At 40.1% G+C, this 16,494-nt stretch overlaps 1 protein-coding gene across 4 annotated transcripts in view; it reads left to right on the top strand.

The window, feature by feature from the left end:
- LOC108406718 (IQ domain-containing protein H) overlaps positions 1–16,494 on the top strand; it is a 128,374-nt gene that overhangs the window by 69,704 nt on the left and 42,176 nt on the right. For all 4 annotated transcript variants that reach the window (XM_037010038.2, XM_073212043.1, XM_073212042.1 and 1 more), the window contains one exon: positions 464–750. In XM_037010038.2, the coding sequence (XP_036865933.2) occupies positions 464–750 (287 nt within the window). The remainder of the gene's footprint in view (positions 1–463; positions 751–16,494) is intronic.

Consider the following 16,494-nt stretch of genomic DNA (forward strand, 5'->3'; position numbering starts at 1 on the left):
CTGATAAAAACCCTAGGCTGTCAAAACTTCAAAAAGTAGTGAAGTTGAACAGAAAGAACACTGATCATCAAAGTACAAACTGTGGAATATGGGCAGTTAATTCCCCCTAAGGGGTCAGCCTAAAGTTCTTAGGTTCATTGTTTATATAATGAATGGACATAGACTTGATGATCTTTACAGGGCCTTCCTAATTATGATCAGAATCAAAACCAACAGTCATTGAGTTGTACTATGTGCCAAACATTGAGCTAAATGCTACAGACACAGTATCTCTAAGAGTCACAACAACCTGCTGAGGTAGGTTTTATTAGGCCCGTTTCACAGATAAGGAAAAAGAAGTTCAGAGAATTGAAGCTACCTGCCCCGAGTCTCACCAGGGGAATCTTGAACCCAAGCCCATCTGCTGAAGCCTGGGCTCTCCTGTGAGTCAGTCCTTTCATCTACTACATGCTTTCCCCACCAGGAGGCGTGGTTGAAGCATACCCACCTGCAGAAAGTGTCACCAACCTGACAGTGGACATGCTGATAGAGCCCAACGGAGAAGTCAGGGTGCTGTCAACAGGGGACCAGTTTCATGCTGACGGCCCCTTCATCTCCTCTGGTACCACCATGCCTCAGACCTCCGTGGATCCCCAAGTTCTCAATTCTCTATGCCTCCAAATTGGAAATGCTTGTAAAATGAGAAATGTGGTTGGTTACTTTTCTATAGACCTGGTGACTTTTATTGATCCAAGCACCATGGAGCAGCAGGTAAGTTGTCTTTATGCCACATGAAATGCTAAAATATTTTAAGACTCCAGCCCATCCACATGCGTGCAACAGGGAATATATCAGGGATCTTCTTGGGTTCACTGCTCCACAGAGGAGCTGAACGGTGAATTCGGCATTTATGCATATGATCCATGCCAGTCCATGTGAAACCAGATTTTATGTCTGGAAATACAGGACCAGCGTCTCCTTATTTGGGTGCAGTGACATTTAAATGACTGCAACTCATCCTGCATAGCCCTATCAGTTGGGCCTGAATTCCACCCTTGAGTGACCTGCCTGTGTCTTATTACGAGAATATTTTATGCTATCCAGGAATTGAACTTGTCTAGAATCTGTGCTTCAATAGAACATCAATCACGAGGAAGGAGTTAAAACTCCCTGTTTCTGTTCCTTTTCTTAGCAGTAGTTCACCAGCAACCTCAGTAGGGAATTTTTTTTCTTCTAAAAAAATGTATTGAGAAATATTCCATAAATATAAAAAGGTCTAAGTAATAAAATAATGAACATCACATGCCCCCACCTAGCTTACAAAAGAAAGTGGTGCCAAAACCACCTCCAGTCCTGTGTCACTCCTCGCCAACCCTCCTCACATGGCCCTTCCTACATCTGGGGCTTTGACTCCTTTCCATATCTTTCCACTTGCACTGCACAGGACGTACCCATGAATACGATACAGTTTCATTCTGCATATTTTTTAACTTTTTATAGATAATGCCCTATATGTTATTATTTTACAACATGCTTTTATTATTCAATATATCATCAGTGAGATTCTTCGTATGAACATGTGCGGCTCTCAGGTATAATATTCTAGATAAGTAATTTTTAGCCTTTTTTGCTTTGCTCCTCCCACCACAATTATAATATTTAAATTCACTACTTTGTCATGGACCGGTTTTCTAAAATGCTCAGTTCCTCTTCTGTTAGTGTTGGGTGACCAGACTTCTGTCTAAAAGGGTGAAATGGCCCCCTGCCCTCCTTCTCCTGATATCCTCCACCGATCCAACACTGTCAATACACCTTAGTTATTTTGTATGTGCTATTCTCAGTTTTACAATTCTCCATTCTAGTCAGATGATGGATTCAAAGTGAGAGTTTATGTTTTAGGCAGTATTCAGCTTGTTACAATCATTTTCCATTTGCTTTCCTGGGCCCTCCATCCGTTTCACATTCCTTTCTCAGGCCTGCGCATGTAAGAAAGAAAAGGACCAGCTGAAGGGCATTCAGAAATCTGTGTGGAATGGAGGAAGGACAGAAATAGTGCCCTCTGGTGAAGGAGCTGGTAGCACTGAAGCAGGGGGAGGAAAAGCAAAAGAGGTCGCCCTCCTCAAATGTTTGTCAGAAGTGAAAAAATCCGTGATCCTGAAGGCGGTAGGGAAGATGGAACTGCTGGGACAGTTGAATTGTGGTTTTTATTTACTGGAGTTTGTTACAGGGAAAACTGCGCACAGCAGTGAGGAATCTTCTCCAAACACAGAGCTGGTCCTGTCCCTGGGCTTCCTACCCTTCCAGGCCTGGGATACAGGGCCCACCCTTGGCTTGGCAGGTCCCACGGGCCTTGCCAGTCTTCACACCCTAACTGCCAGCCTTTTTCTCTTTTCCAGCCACACTGACCTGTCTCAGTTTCCCCTTACTCATCACTACTTCTAGCACAGGACCTTCACACATGCTGCCCCTGTGCTTGATACGCTCCTGTCTCTTCTTTTTTATCTAGTTAACCTCCTTCCTATCCATCATATTTCAGCTCAACCTCCCCTGATCTCCTTGACAAAGTTAAATTCCCCTGTTCCAGTTCTCATTATCTCATGCCTCTCATTCATACCCCTTACCCTAGTTACAGTTTAAAACTTATTTCCGTAATTATCTGATTAAAGCTATCTTCCTTTGTAGACTATAAGCTCCCTAAGCGGATGTACTGTCTCCCCTTTGTTCCCTGCTCAATTCTCAGCACTATCTCTGCCCTGGCACAAAGTAGTTGTTCAGGAAATATTTATTGAAAGAAAGAATGAATGATCAAGAGAAGTAGTCTAACAGACGCTGGAGGGTGGTGCCAAGGCTTTTAGAGAAGGAGCTCAGACATCAGTGGATGGATGGGGTAAATAAATATTAATCCAAGATTCTCTGATTTTATCATACTATGATTTCTCTTTGTTCCTTCCTACTAGTATTTGAGTATATGGCCCTTTGTGTTACAACTGTCAATAGAACATTGTAGGAAGTTCTTAGTGAGCACACCAAAGGGTGCTTCTACATTGGCAAGGGAAGTATATTAACTCTGTGTGTGTGTGTGTGTGTGTGTGTGTGTGTGTACACATATATATATTGCAAAATCACCGGCATGTTCTCTAGACATTTTGCAAGTAACATCATTTCAGAAAGCATCTTAATTTCTTTTCTAGTTGTCATGCTTTATGGTGCCAGTGAAGAGACTGGCATATCATCAACCTCTCATTTTTGCCAATCTAACTGGGAGAAAATTTTTATCTTCTCTTCACTATTTCTTTATTAGTGATGATGAACATCTTTTCATTTGTTTTTTGGCTATTTATAGATCTTGTCTTAATTGCCTTTATCCTGTCTTTTGTCTCTCTCAAATTGGACAATAATGCTAATGTTGATTTGTAGAAGCTCTTTATATATAAGGAACTCTTATCCTTTAACTGTTACTATGCATGTTGCAGGTATCTTCTCCCAGATTGTCATATATAGCTTTTCTTTTTTCCTGCCGTGTTTCTCCATCCATAAAATCACTATTTTTCCCTTTGTAATTGATAGTAATGTTTTGTGGAAAGATATTCCAAGAATATACCAATGTCTTATTCCTCACCAAATTTCCACCTGCCAAATAGCATCCATTGCCAACTTTCTCCTGAGTCAGCCACCACTATGATATTGGTAGTTTCCTATTTCTATCATGCTTTCTACATTTATTAGTTGGTAATCTGCTGCAAGGAAGAGTTTTTCCTTCTCCATCTTTCATTTATATATGCATGCATTTATGTATTCACTCCAGTTTGAACCCAGGAGTTTCTATTCTCTTCAGTCAGTTGTATTTTGATAATTTCATAATTTTGATGCTAAATTGTCCCAGACTTGACACTAGTGGGAGACCCTTCAGGGCGGCCTTTGTGTCCTTTTGATGTGCCTTCAGAATTCTTTGAGCGTTGTCTTACTTTCTAGCACAATGAGGCATTCATTCCATGTTCATCTTATACTTTCCCTCCCCCAGACCTAGGATTAGCCCAAAAGCCCTGGGTCCTTTTAGTGGGAGATGCTGTTAATCTATATATACACATATATGTGATATATGCACATGTATGCATCTATAACTATTTCTATGTCTATCAGTGTATATATTTTAAAACCTTGCATCCCTGCCAATATCTCTAATTCCAATCTAATACCTCAAGAGTCTTTCTAGACTTGCCTTTTTTCACACTTAAAAATGAACAAGTAATGACTCTATAGCATATTACTATGCTGATAGACAGTGACTGCAATGGGATGGAGGGTGGGGGACTTGATAATAGGGGTGAATGTTGAAACCACAATGTTGCTCATGTGAAACCTTCATAAGATTGTATATCAATGATACCTTAATTTAAAAAATAAATATAAATAAACACCTTCTCCAACAAGGAGAAACCTAAGTTTCTTCATCCTCAATATATTTACTTATTTTCTCAGTCCATATATTTATTTGTTCACTGTAACCAGTCTCCCGACCAGTCCTGCTATCTTCACCTTTTGTGAAGGTGCCACATTTGTGCCCACCCTGTGCCTCATGAACTTGGATAGTGAAGCCTGTCCTTTGTGTTTTGAGATCATTTTTACTCAGTTGTGTTTTGTGCATTTCCACCACCAGGCTTCACAGCATCTGTCCCTCTTGGAATACAGTCTTTCTTACTTGCTTCATCATAACTAAGACTTCAAAGAGTTAAATCTAGCTCATTTCTTAAATTATTATATTACCTTGAGTTTGTCATTTTCTCTCATCTTCAGTTTCCTCAGCTATACAATGAGTAGATTAGCTTATCTGACTTTTGAGAAACTGTCCAGTGAAAAATTATTTATTTCAAATTAATATTTTCATAATACTTATTTCTTGTAGTCAACTTTTAATAATAAGTTAAGAATTTACCTTTTAGAAATATCACAAGAAAATAATCACACAGATTTATGTACACATACATTAATTACAACATTATTAAGGACAGCAGAAATTTCCAATGGCTAAATTCCAATAAGAGAGAATTTGTTAAGCAAATTATGACAGACCAATATAAATGAATGTTGTGAAAACAGTAAAACTCAAATTTTTAAATATTTAATAGGAAACTGTTCATAGAACAATGGAAGGGTAAAGCACAGACTAAAAACAATATACGCAATATGATAACAGTTCTTTAAAAAGAAAAAATACATACATATTCAGAGCAAAAAGAACCCAAAGAAATGTAGGGTGTATATATTGGGAACATTAGGCAGAACACACGGTCTTTGGGGAAAGGGCCGGCCCCTGGGGACTGGAGCTGGCAGGAGCACAGCAGTGCTGCCAGAGGACTGATGTTCAAGATTTCAGTTCCCTAGGAATGTGAAAGTTCCAGGCTTTCAGAGACTCCATGCTGTAGTTGTAGGTGTGGCCTTCCCACATGACAATAAGGGGAGGGGCCCTGCCCCGTATTACCGTGGAGGCAAGCAGCAAAAGCTATTCCCATCCCTTAATGGGTCCTGCAACCAGGGCCCTAATGGGCAGTGTCTGCTGGACTCCAAGAGGGCAGGAAACACTTACCAAAGGCTTCAGATTCAGAGAGAGCCTGACATGGTCATTGAACAGCCTATCTAAGATGCTGAGGGAACAGAGGAAAACAAAATATGTTCCCTGTCACGAGGGAGTCCACTTCACATCCATCATCCAATTTTATCTGATACACATGCACACAACTGTGGTGTATTCTTATGGGTTCCTAGACATAAATTTTGTCTCTGTGAGATGTGTAAATCCTCGAGAAAATGCAACTGGAACTTGCATTTTTTACATATCCGTGATGTCATCTTGTAACCTCACTCTAAAGCAATGATAGCTGCATGGCAGTTAGCTGATTTGGTGGGCTCCTGGGACTTCTGGAATAGCTGGATCTGTTGAGCTTACTTATTCACTTCTGGGAAATTGTAAAAGAAAGAACTGGTGTTTATTGAGCATCTATTATGTAGAAGCCATTATGGTAGGTGCTAGAAGGCTGCACAAGAAGATACAATGGAAGTGGAGATGCCTGCCCTTAGGGAGTTCCCAATCTTGTTGGAGAGATAGACTTGAAAAATGAATGACAAGAAAAGGCTTAAGTGACAACTACATAGAACAATAAAAGAGACATCAAAAAGGTAATGTTGGTGTAACTGCATTCTGTTTGGAGCAATGAAGAAAGGTTTTTACAGAGTAGGTGCGCTTTGAACTGAAAGAGAAATACGATTTGAAGGAAAGTGAAAAAGATTGTATTCCATGAGGGAAAGAGGCTGTGAAGGCTGGGGGTGGAAATGCACAAAACACATCTGGGTAAAAATGATTATCTAGGCAGACAAACATCCGATTTGCCCCCATAAAAATATGCATTTTTATATAATTTTCTAGTTCCTTTTCTTTATATTAAGGTCGCTAAACAGACAGATTGGCAAAGATGCTTTCTGTTAAAATTCCTGGTTAGAAACTTCTTTGTTTTCATATAATTGTGAACTTTTGAAATAACTATCTCTGTTATGAGCATTGATAGTTACTACTTTTTTTAAAAAAGGAATAGAAATCCAATCTTTACGATAAGAGTTTAGATGGAAAACAGCTGCAGGTGACTAGGGACGGGACCTTCTTGCATATAAAAGGTAATTATGAAAGGAAATGAAACTTGCTACAAATTTTGAGGACACATAAAGATGGAGGCACTGATGTATATCAGAGAATATCCCATTTGTTTTGGAAACTGTTCCTAATAATTTCTAAACATAAATATATCTGCCTAGAATAAAGATACACCCGAAACTATTTTCACTGTGATAGGTAATGGGTTCTGCCCCCAGTATATCCACTAGCCAGTTGTGATGCTTTAGACAACTCACTGGACCTTGCTGAGCCTCGTTTTTTCATTGACAAATGGTGAATTCCCACACTCCTTCCCACAGGATGTTCTGAGAGGCTGGGCAGATATAAGGTGCTGTTCTTATTAAATCAAATGGCATAATCACATGTAAAACTGTCACCCGAGCCCGCAGCAGGTTCTCAGACTGTGAGTGGAATCTGAATTGAATTAGCATTATTTTTAAAAGTCAGTGAGCATTACCATCATCTCAAAGTGATATATAAGCATCAAAAGTGAATATATTTATTTCAGTGAGTGGAAAAATCAAGGTCTACAGAAATATCATAACTCCTTCTTATTCATTGCTGTATACCTAGCACCATGTCTAGCATATAATAGAGCCATAATAAATATTTATTAAATGAATGACTGAATACTTCTCTCTGAGTTCCCCTCTAGTATTCGCATTTGCAAGATCTCCCTATCTCTGTTTTCAAGGTAAACAGGGTATTCACCAAAGGACCGCAATAAGATTTACTTTTTTCTCTTTAGGGAAGGTATTTTATTTATAGATAAGAAGGTTAACAGTGTATATGTAAATTAAAATTTAATAGGTCTTTGGTATAAAGAGGAAGTGCCTATTATTCAGTGTTTTTAAATGCTATAATAGGCACATGGTTAACCACAAGTTAATTCTAGTGGAGGAAACATAGATCCCAAAGGGTTTTGAAGCATTAAAGTAAAAGACCTGTCCCTTTAAAAGGTCTTATCTTCATGTCAATGAAAACAGACCTGTAATATACAAGTAATAATAACAAGGATGCTGGTGATGATAGCCTTTACAATAAACACAAATGATGACAATACATTTTACAGTGCAAATTACAATTCTGTTTCCTAACACCAAAAGAGCAGGTAAACTAATGGCCAACTTTGTTACATAGAATATTACCATATGTGACTGTCCTTAAACATTGCGTTAACCCCCTTACATTGTAAACTTTAACCTTCACAAAGAGTGAACCCATGCCAAAACATCAGCTCTTGGGTAGCACCTCGGTTGGCCTACCTATAATAGACTCCATTCCTCTGCTTACATCCGGTTGTCCTACCAGGACTTCTTCAGATGCCCGCTCTCCTAACAGAGATCCTCGCTTTCTTTCAGATGAAACCCAGATACTTCTCCCTGGACTCTGAAGTCTTTAACTAACTCGATTCACTAGAAACACTGCGAGGCCAGGGCAAATCTGAGCACTCACACTGCATGTAGCACTTTTCAGGAGATACCACATTTCTGCAGGACTCAGGAGGGCAGCAGGTAGAAAGAAAGGAAAAGGCTCCCTGCTAATTCTAAGAAGGATCAGATGATTCTCCACATACAGGTGTTTATACCTTGCCCACCAGCAGCACAAAACCAAAGTTGAGTGGCCCTTTCCTACTTCCTGCTGTCACCTGTGGTCAAGACATTTTGTGTGACAAATTTTCCCTTTTCCAAGTTGTCCTTAACATTCATTTTAATCTAATTTTACCTATACCACAATGTTGAGGTAACAAAGTACAGGGTAACTGGCTCTAGGCCTTACCTAATTTCAAAACAGCCCTGAAACCACCCCCCTTCCATCATGTGGTACTAATTGTTTTCCTCATTGATCAAATCCAAAGTACTCTCCAGGACAAGCAAGCTTGGTGGCTCCCTTGGTCAAAAAATGCATTCCCACCCTGCCTCCCACATGCCACCTGCACTCCTATGGCTTGCCTCTCCCTTCTTTTCTGTCTGTACACAACTTTCCTCCTCTCAAAACATGTTCAAAATCTACATCCTCGTGGAAACCACCTGAATTAATCCTCCTTCAATGCCTCTTCATTCCCTAGCCTCTCAGAGCTGAGATATAGGGTTGATGGTCAGAGTAATTATTAATGATAATATTAACTACTATCTGAATTTTTGTCATGTGCTAGACACACTGTCCTGTATTTTACATGTGGTGTTCCTAATACTAACACCCTGAGAGTAGGTATAATTATCATCCCTAACTTACAAATGAGTAAACTGAAGCTAGAGTGATGTGTTCAACATCATACAGATACGCAGTGACAAATCCAGGATTCAAATCATGACTTAGCTGGCTGACAAGCCCGTGATCTTGTTCTCACAGCAGATACTCACTGCAGTAGTGCACTGAATTGATGGTGATTTCTTTTGTAAGTCTCTCCCCTGTCCTAAACCACCATCACCAAAAAAAAAAAAAATGTATGTTTCTCTTGTATTTCAATATGCTTGTTGAATTGAGTTGAACAGCTTAAAGCCAGAAAACACATTTCCTATTTTTTTAAATACATTCCATCCTTGTGCTCTGCACATAAGGTAATCATTAAATGTTAATGACTAAGCAAAATGGAATAAAATCAGCGTTGTAGTAGGCATTTTTAAGCTTTAAGAGTTTAAATGAGCAAGCACATACCCAGCACCACAGCTGGGAGCACCATATTGCCATTAAGCCAGAAGGTGGATTCACGGGATGGGAACATTTGAAAACAGACACCACAAGAATGGTTAAATCAGTTTTCCAAACTACTTTCTACAAGTAGCTACTGCTTCCCCCAACCCCCATAATAATTTCACAATGATTAGCCTGCTAGGTAAGAAATTCCAGGCGAAAACCTGAGTGTCAAGAAGTTTAGAATGACGCTAAGTACTGGGCCAAGGTAAGAAGCAATGTGGACAATAGACAGAGTCATTCCAATCTAGCCAGTTAAATATGGAAGAGAACCACCAACAGATTTCTATTATGGGCTTTGTCTTCCAGGATAAATACCTTTGTTCTTATCATTAAATTGATGAAATGCAATCTCACATCCCAACACACATGAATATCAGTCTGTATTTGGTGAGGAATAGTGTCTTATGCTACCAATTTCTGCTTCCTTTTGCTTTCTTTGCACATAGCACAAAATTTTCTTTTTACCAAAACCTTACTATGTAGCTTTTTAGCTTAATTAAATATATTGGCAATTACTGACACCATCTGTCTTCATAGAAAAAGAACAAGAAGTGACAGAAAAGACTGGGGTTCTGAAAGGAATATTTAGCAAACAAAACCTCCTAGCTCCACTATAGTTATATTTACTTTTAGGAGTTCTTATGTTATTTTAAGTTATTTATGTGTTTTAGAAGTATTGAATTTGAGCTATACTTAAAATGTGGTGGCTTTGCTATGATTTTCTAAAAAGAAAATATCAAGTAATCCATTGCCTTTTCAGTAAAACAAAAACTTAAACATGCCATTGAACATCTGTTAGTAGTACAGTCTAACACGGCATTTAAAATCCTTTAAAATCCCTGAAAACCTTATAAAGTTACATGAATCTTTTGCATAAATAGAACTGCTTTAACAATATGTATATTCCCTTAAACATATATTTTGCTTTCTTAAATATAAAACTCATTGTGTTGTCTATTGTTCCAAGCCCTTACGAATAAATAAATGCAATGTCTTCACTTCTTGAGGGAGCCTGTCTTCCCCTATCATGCCATATTCCCAGCCTACTCTAGAGCACCTACTTATTTATGTATGTTTTTTAATATATTTCAACCTATCCACAAATATTTAAATATGCAAATGATGTCAAACCAACCCACTAAAACTGGTTCAGGCTAAGTTAGGAAGCAACAGAAAATACAAGTCCAAATAAATCAATAAAATTCAGAGAATTTTATTCTCTGAGAAGGTAGGAAGGAAATACAAAGGAATTAGAGGCAAGAGGCATAAACATGCTTCAAGAAGAGCACGGAAATGGCAATTACCAAGGAGGACAACTGGGTCCTCCTGCAGCAATTCCCCGAACTAGAAGAGGAGGTTTTGAACCCCATGTGCAGCAGCTAAGTGCCATCCCCTGTGTAAATAGAAGTGGGCAAGAGGAGACGACATCTCTAAAGAGGCTCAGTATAAAGAAGACAATTTTCAAGACTTCTGGCAAGAAAGATGGTGGAATAGGAAAGCAAGGAGGAAACCTCCTCCCACATATACCACATACACACCAAGGAAGCAACTTTAGCAGAAACAACTAATCCTGAAAACAACCTGAAGACAGCAAAATAGAAACCATCTACACCTGGTGAAGAAGAAAAGACTACACAGAAATAGGTAAAGTGTCAGCGCCACTATCAAGTAAAACCCAAGTGCTTCTCCCATGCCAGTCCAAGTGGGAGGCAGAGGGATACAGCAGGGAGCAGACAGTGTCAGGAACTCTGCACACCTGGCCCTGGAGATCCGGTCTGAGAACATGAGTCCACATTGCACTGCACTTTGGTTATTAACAGGGCTGGACACCAGGGAGCGTCAGAGCACTCTGGGAGGCTGAGACTCCTGCCATTTGTGGAGGATAGGCACACTTCATCAGCCCTGCTGAGATCCAACACAGAATTGGTGGTGAGATTTACCAGCAGCAGGAAGGGTGCCAGAGAGGCAGGGGCTGGATGGAGCTCTCTCCAGAGGAGAAAGGGCAGGTGGACAACACTGCCCCAGCCCTTCCTTAGCCCAAGTGGTTGGATGCTTGTGGGATCTGGCACCAAACGCTCCATCCCCCTCACTAGCAGCTCAGCCCTGAGGTACTTCTATGTGTACTTGCCCATTTACCCAGCCCAGCAGTGATCAGACTTTACTGGCCGGCAGATGGAGGGAGACTTTGCTGCCTGCCAAGCAGAAGGATTCTTGCCCAGCTCCCAGTCTCCCTCAGCCTAACTGGGCTGCAAGAGCCAGCTCCAAACACTCCTTCTACCTTACTGGTGGCCCAGCCTAGCCCAACACTCCTCTGTGCACCCACCACCATGGGCATCTGCCACCCTCACCCTGTTGGCCCAGCAGTACTGCCATCACTGCCTGGCAGGCAGTGGACACCCCACCCACAATGATCCCAGGAGAAGTGCCTCTGCACAGCCCACAAAGGGCCTCTGCTGACAGACACCAACCACTGCTAGCAGACAGGCAGAAAGATGGCCCTGCCCAATGGCTCACCAACAGCACTGTGGCTCTACCACAAAGGAGAACCAGACACAAGTGACCAAAGGGTCTTGACTTTCTGGGCACCAGGGGATGCCTTCTTCATGAAGCCATTATTCTCTAGATCAGGAGGCACAGTGGATCTACCTAATACAAAGGAAGAAACACAGAAACCCAGACAAAATGAGGAAGCAGAGGAATATGTTCCAAACAAAATAATAGGATGGCTAAATAAAACAGAGATCATCAATATTCTTGATAAAGATTTCAAAGTAACAGTCATAAATATGCTCACTGATCTGTGAAAATATTGACAATCTCAGGGAGAACTTCAAAAAAGGGACAGGAGATTTGAAAAAGAGCCACTCAGAGCTGAAGAATACAGTAACTGAAATGAAATACACAATTCATTTGGGAGGGAATGAATAATAGATTGCTGCAAGTAGAGGAGACAATCAATGAGATGGAAATAGGGAACAGGAAACAACAAAGCTGAGAAACAGAATAAAGAATCTCTAGAAACAAGAGGCTGCTAAGAGAGCTATGTGACAACTCCAAACTAAACAGTATTCACATAATAGGGGAACCAGAAGGAGAAGAGAGAGACAGAGGAGTAGAAAGTTTCTTTGAAGAAATAATTTCTGAAAACTTCCCCAATCTAGGGAGGGAAAGAGACATCCAGGTTTGGAAGCACAAAGAGCCCCTAACAAAAGGTACCACAAGAAGACAACACCAAGAAAAATAATTAGAATGACAAAGATTAAGGATAAAGAGAGGGTTTTGAAAGCAGCTAGAGAGAGGCAAAAATTACCTATAAGGGCAACCCTATAAGGCTATCAGAAGATTTCTCAGAAGAAATTTTACAGGCCAGAAGAGAGTGGCATGAAATATTTAATGTGTTGAAACAGAAGGACCTTCAACCAGGAATCCTCTACCCACCAGGGTTATTATTCAGAATTGAAGGAGAGATTAGAAGTTTCCCAGATAAACAAAAGTAAAAGAAATCACCACCACTAAACCAACCTTAGAGGAAATGTTAATGGGACTTCTGTAGATGGAAATATTCTTAATCCTACCTATTTTCCATCAGTGAAAATAAACTCACAGTAAAAGTATTAGACCAATTACTAACTAAGCAAGTTTGAAGTCAAAAAAGTACTAAAATCAACTATACACAAAATCAGTTCAGGGATATACAAAAATGCAGATTTTGACTTCTCATACATCAAGTGTGGAGGAGGAAGAAGAATAAAAAAGAAGAATCAAACACTTTTAGATTGTGTTTGAAAAAGTGACCAAATACAGACTGTCATATATTTAGGAAACTACCTATGAACCTTACAGTAACCACAAGCCTAAAGCCTATAATAGAAACACAGAAAAATTTAAAAAGAGAAATTCAACAATAAATAAAACCATCATATTACAAGAAAAGAATATAAAAGAGGAAGAAAGCATCAGAGGGAAACTACCAAATCAAACAGAAAACAATTAATAAAATTGCAATAAGTACATACTTATCAATAACTACCTTAAATGTAAATGGACTGAACACACCAATCAAAAGACATAGGGTGGCAGATGGATAACAAAACAAGACTGACCCATTTGTATGCTGCCTACAAGAGAGACTCATTTCAGACTTAAAGACATAGACTGGAAGTGAAGAGATGGAAAAGATATTTCATGCAAATAATAGAAAAAGGCAGGAGTAGCAGTACCTAAATCAGATGCAATAGATTTCAAAACAAAAAAAGTAACAAGAGACAAAGAAGGACATTACATAATGAATCAGTGCAACAATAGGATATAACAATGATAAATATCCATGCCAACATAAAAGCACCTAAATATGTAAAACAAATACTAACAGAACTAAAGGGAGAAGTAGACAGCAGTACAATCATTTTAGGGGACTTTAAAACTCCACTTAGATCAGTAGGCAGATCAACTAGAGAAAACAAATAAGAAAACAGAGGCACTGAACAACACACTACATCAAATGGACTTAATAGATATCTACAGAACATTCCACCCAAAAGCAGCAAGATAACACATTTTTCTCAAGTGCACATGGGTGTTCTCCAGAATAGATACATATGAAGACACAAAAAGAGCCTCAATAAATTCAAATATTTAAATTGTACCAAACATCTTTTCAGATCACAATGCTATGAAACTAGAAATAAATTACATGACGAAAAGAAAAAAAAATCCCACAAACATGGAGGCTAAACAACATGCCTTTAAATAATCAATGGATCAATGAACAAATCACAGAAGAAATCAAGCAATACATGGAGATAAATGAAAACAAAAATACAACAGTTCAAAACATGTGGGATGGCACAAAAACAGTTCTAAGGGGGAAGTACGTAGCAATACAGGCCAAACTCAAGAAACAAGAACAATCCTGAATAAACAGTCTAAACTCACAACTAAAGAAACTAGAAAAAGAAGAACAAATGAAGCCCAAAGTTAGCTGAAGGAAGGAGGGATCAGAGCAGAAGTATCAGAGCAGAAATAAATCAAATAGAGAAGAATAAAACAATAGAATAAAATCAATGAGAGATTCAAGATGGTGGCATGAGAGCTGAGACAGAGAATTCCTCCCAAAACCACATATAGTGTGAAAATACAGTTAATACAACTACCCCTAAAACAGCAACAGGAAAGAAGGCTGCACCAGACTGCATACAGACCTCACGAACAGAGCAGACCTTACAAAACAGGGTAACATATGAAAACCTTGATCTGGCAGGACCCGAGCCCCTCCCCTACCTCAGCTCACTGGCAGGAGGAAGAGAAACAGAGTGGGGAGGGGTTGGAAGCTTAAGACTGCTGAACACCCAGCCCTGGAGGCCTGCTTTGGAGCACAGACCTACATTGTATGGTGCTCTGGAGGTTGGTGGGGTTGGAGAGCTGGGACAGGTGGAGTGCTTGAGACACTGAGATTCCGGCCATTTGCCGAGGGTGGGAATCCACATCCGGCCACTCCGGGACAAAGGAAAGGCAGGTGGTCTAAGAGGCTTCCTAGCAGTGAGAGGGCTGCTGAAGGGGCAGGGTTTGCACAGAGGTTGCTATGCGGGAGAAGGGATAGGTGGGGACTTTGAGGAGCTTCAGGCGCTCCATCCCCCTGGCTGCTACTCAGCTCCAAGGCCCCCCATTGTGACATGCATCCTGCTGCGCCTTCCTCCTGGCTTGCTGGCATCTGCTCACAAACTGGCAGTTACTGAGCTGGCATCAGGCCAGCCAGAGGGAGGCCCCACCTACAACAGCTAGAGATGCCAAGCACAGAGACTTATACCTCTGTGCTCGGCCCACTGGCTCTGACACTGGAGACGTGCACCGCAGACAGGAATCAAGAAACAGCTCTTTCCTCCCCCCAGGCACCAGCTCTGCTCCCCTATGACCCCCAACCTCACTCTAGGGGCTGAGCAGCTCCAGAGACTAGAGCTTCTGGGCACTAGAGGGCATCACATAGAATTATGAAATGTCAAAGAAACCTGGTTCACACCAAAATCTCACAAACCCCAGAAAAAGGGCCAAATGAAACTGAACTCACCAATCTTCCTGAAAGAGAGTTTAAAATAAAAATCATAAACATGCTCATGGAGGTACAGCATAAACATACTCAGGGACGAATTTAAGAAAGAGATTCAATCATTAAGAAATTCCATATCTGAAATAAAACATACAATGGAGGAATTTAAAAACAGATTAGATGTAGTAGAAGAGGCGGTAAATGGAATAGAAATTAGAGAAGAGGAATACAAAGAAGCTGAGGCATAGAGAGAAAAAAGGATCTCTAAGAATGAAAGAATATTAAGAGAACTGTGTGACCAATCCAAATGGAACAATGTCTGCTTTATAGGGGTACCAGAAGAAGAAGAGAGAGAAAAAGGGATAGAAAGTGTCTTTGAGGAGGTAATTGCTGAAAACTTCCCCAATCTTGGGAAGGAGATAGTCTCTCAAGCCATGGAGGGGCACAGATCTCCCAACACAAGGGACCCAAGAAAGACAACATCAAAACATAATAATTAAAATGGCAAAGATCAAGGACAAAGACAGACTTTTAAAAGCACCTAGAGAGAGAAAAAAGATCACATGCAAAGGAAAAACCATCAGGCTATCATCAGACTTCTCAACAGAAACCTTACAGGCCAGAAGGGAGTGGCATGATGTATTTAATGCAATGAAGCAGAAGGGCCTCGAACCAAGAATACTCTACCCGGCAAGGTTATCATTTAAATTTGAAGGAGGGATTAAACAATTTTCAGATAAGCAAAAGCTGAGAGAATTTACCACCCACAAACCACCTCTACAGTGTATTTGGGAGGGACTGCTATAGATGGAAGTATTCCTAAGGCTGAATAGATATCATCAGGGGAAATAAAACCACAGCAAAATAGAACAATTAATTGCTAAGCAGACCCAAAATCAAATCAACTACCACCAAAGTCAATCAAGGGATAGACAAAGAGTACAGAATATGATACCTAATATTTAAAGAATGGAGGAGGAAGGAGGAAAAAAAAAAAAGAACCTTTAGCTTGTAGCACGTATAATATAGGGGGGGTGGGACACAGGGAAGGCAGTATATCACCGAGAAGACAAGTGGTGACTCTATAGCATCTTACTACACTGATGGAAAG

Source organism: Manis javanica, chromosome 8, assembly GCF_040802235.1.
Source record: "Manis javanica isolate MJ-LG chromosome 8, MJ_LKY, whole genome shotgun sequence".
Classification (NCBI taxonomy): domain Eukaryota; kingdom Metazoa; phylum Chordata; class Mammalia; order Pholidota; family Manidae; genus Manis; species Manis javanica.